We start from the raw sequence: 3,617 nt of genomic DNA on the forward strand, positions 1-3,617 counted from the left end.
TGCAGGACTACATTGTGCTTTGTGGGACATTTAATCTTTGGGCCCTCAGACACGAAAGGCCAGGTTGTAACTTTCACCCCCACTTATTGTAACAACCAAAAATGCCCCTCCACATTTAAAAATGTCCCCCAAATAGGACCACTCTTCTAAACTGTTTCCCATCAAGTTGTGGGGAAACTGATGCTTACATGTTCATTTTGATCACATAATTAAGATACTCACAGTCTCAGTTTTAGAAAAAAGTTAAGACTGCTGCATTAAAAAAAGTCTTGTTTCAATTTTAAGGCATTAAAATAGTTTGACAGGCATGCATATCATGATGTGGTTGTAGAATGAAACAAAAGTGGGCTGTTTTCTTGTAGGAGGTAATGACATTCAAATAATAATCCAACACAAAACACAGTTGTTTTTCCTTAAAAATAAATTAAAAGACCTTTTGTGAGAACATCTGTCTCTTCTGAGAACTTAAAAAGTTTTCCTCCTACGTATATGAAGTCCCAGCCTCATTCATGCCTGTAGTGAAAGGGGTTATAGTTTTCTTGTAGCTAAGAAAAGAATAGTACATCAAGAATCAAATGGTATTATTCAGAGATTCTTGATAGTTTTTGGCTTAAAATAGCTCAGATTTATCACAGTACAGGCTCTGTAAGCATTGATGGTATGTTATTAATATTATGACATTTTAAAGTGTTTTCCTGAAGAGAATTCAATATGTGCCACATCTTATTATGCTATTAGCCATTTTACACATAAAATAAAGGTAGAACATAAACATTAAACATTAATTATATTATCCTAGCCACCATAACATAAAATAATAGCCTTTCTAGTTGTATTAAAAACCTAAGTGATGTCTGCAACTTCCTTTGAATATATCCAAAAATTACATTATTGGATAGATACATGGTGGATATGGGATAAAGTGAATATAGCAAAATATCAACAGTTACAGAACCAAATGGTGGGTATATGAGTGTAACTTTTCTTTATGTTCAAAAATTTTTATAGTAAGATGTCAGGGCAAGGGGAGAGAAGGAAAATACCTTTGCTATGGAATAACACACTGCCTGTGTCATATAGAGTTTCCTCAGACTCCACCATCTTTGGAAACTAGAGGTTTAAACACTTCCTTCTGAATGAGAAAAAGATAGGGAGTTATACCTTTCCCCAACGCTTATCTAACAGTTGGCCAAGGGGGAATGGGACCATTCTACCCAGGGAAAAAGTGAAGGGAAATTTCTTTCCACTCTTCCACTTTTAATACAAAGTGATAGGATTAAATCAAGATTTCAGACTCTTAGTTTCGAGCGTACTCTATTTTCTTTACTTGCAACATAGATTACAACCTAACATTAAGTGGATTTTGGCTTAATTTCATAAATTTACATTACATTTGATACTGATTTTGTGAGCTGATGATAATGTTAATAATTCGTATTAAAACAAATTATAGCCAGGCGCAGTGGCTCACACCTGTAATCCTAGCCCTCTGGGAGGCCGAGGCGGGAGGATCGCTCAAGGTCGGGAGTTCGAGACCAGCCTGAGCAAGAGTGAGACCCTGTCTCTACTATAAAATATAAAGAAATTAGCTGGACGACTAAAAATATATAGAAAAAATTAGCGGGGGATGGTGGCGCATGCCTGTAGTCCCAGCTACTCGGGAGGCTGAGACAGAAGGATTGCTTGAGCCCAGGAGTGTGAGATTGCTGTGAGCTAGGCTGATGCCACAGCACTCTAGCCCGGGCAACAGAGCAAGACTCTGTCTCAAAAAAAAAAAAAAACAAAAAGTTGTTAACATAAAGTTCTCCAGCATATGAGAGTAGGGCAGACTTCAGGGTGAATAGCAATATCATTCAGGACTCAAGTATTTTTCCCTATTACCATGAATAGCATCAACTTCATACCAAGGATGGTGCCCCTCGTCGTTATAACATGTCTGCTGGTACAGTTAGAGTATATGTTTCCTGGTTCAGGTTCAGTGAAAGATCACTTCCCCTGAATACAGGAAAATACCTTTCCTTCAGTTGATTACCTGGCACAGGCCACATGACCAATGCAGGTCTAGTAGCAAATGCCAAGGAAGTGCTATAGACAGATGAGCTTAAGCTGAAATTACCAAACTAATATGCAGAAGGAGGTCGTGCCAGGACTTAGACTAATAAAAAGTCACTTGGCCTGGACAAAATGGGAATTCTCTTAGGAAAGGAGATAAGGAAAGTAGAGAAGCTGCTTAGGCCACATACAATAGTGAGAACTTAAGAAAAATCAGTTAAATATTTCAGCTACACCTTAACTCTTCATTAAATTAATGCAAAATAAATTTACAAATTTGAAGTGATCACAGAAAAAACTATTTCCTAGTTATCTGATTATTTCTATTTGGAGATAAGTCATTATGTAATTGTGGACATGTGATAGAGTGGTTTTCTGATTACCATAACTACCTTAATAACCATTATTTAAAATCCAGAAGAGTTTAAGTGGAAACAGCCTTGATAGTTTTATAGCTTAACTCAAGAATATTTTTAAATACTTTTTACAAAAAGTGAAACTGTAAAGTAAATGATGTGTGTTCGTCTGTAGCTATACTTACATCTATTGCAATTAGTTCTTTTACTGGCCCCCTTTATCAGCAAATTAGTTGACTTACGTTGACATTACAGTTTTGTGTTTCCTGATTTACTTTCTTGTGGCTCAAGATGACAGTTATAAACAAAATAATGATGAACCAAAGGGTAAAAAAGAGGCAAAAACACCGAAGATACTAGACTTTAGACATGTTTTGGAACAAGTTAAATAAATAAATAAATTTATTTACAGTTATACCAGATTGGAAACAAGTAGTCCAACTTTTTAACTTTTTTTTCCTTCTCAAGAAAATGGTTTTTTTTGAATAATGAAAAGAGGAGAACTTTGCCTAGAAGTCTGTTGATTTTTCCTTTGTACCAAATAGTCTTTTAGTTATTTACCTATTTCAGGAAACCTAGGAAGGAATGCTGCTTTTCGCATCATCGCAAGGGGTTTTGCTTAGAAAAGGAATGAAATTCTCTCTTGTGTTTTAACAGGCATTGCGGCCTCCTTCGCTGTCAAGCTTTTTAAAGCATGGATGGCAGAAAAAGATGCCAACTCTGTTACCTCGTCTTTGAGAAAAGCCAACTTAGACAAGAGGCTGCTTGTAAGTGTTTTCTGGTCGAAAGGCTGTACGCTCGATGCTTCTGTCGGAGCTCTGGCAATGCCTACGATGGTACATGACTGAGATGGCTGGGTCTGTGTGGAATTGCAGCACTGTGCCTTCTGTTGCTATGTAATTGGTAGACAGAAGTAAATTCCACTTTAATCTTATTGTGCCAACAAATGGCATAATAAAGTTAAAGAATCATAGGGAATAGAGACTTTCAAATTTGGAAGTCCGTTGACATAGTGTTAACATTTTATTATAGTTTAAAATTTTCTTTTATGACCAATAACTTTCTAGAAATGTAAAGTTTTAATATGATAACAATCTCATAAATCCCACCTAGGTAGATACTTATGATATCTTGGGTAGGAATACACTGGTCTCAAATATATGTTAAATAATTTGCTAACAAAACAAGAGTTTAAACAAGATTCTTGAG

The 3,617-nt window shown here is 36.0% G+C and overlaps 1 protein-coding gene across 1 annotated transcript in view; it reads left to right on the top strand.

Moving 5' to 3' along the window:
- BZW2 (basic leucine zipper and W2 domains 2) overlaps positions 1-3,617 on the top strand; it is an 83,446-nt gene that overhangs the window by 59,289 nt on the left and 20,540 nt on the right. The window contains exon 6 of the mRNA XM_012659393.1: positions 3,037-3,175. Coding sequence (XP_012514847.1) covers positions 3,037-3,175 — 139 coding nt within the window. The remainder of the gene's footprint in view (positions 1-3,036; positions 3,176-3,617) is intronic.

The sequence above is a fragment of the Propithecus coquereli genome, unplaced genomic scaffold (genome assembly GCF_000956105.1).
Source record: "Propithecus coquereli isolate 6110/MARCELLA unplaced genomic scaffold, Pcoq_1.0 Scaffold61, whole genome shotgun sequence".
Lineage (NCBI taxonomy): Eukaryota > Metazoa > Chordata > Mammalia > Primates > Indriidae > Propithecus > Propithecus coquereli.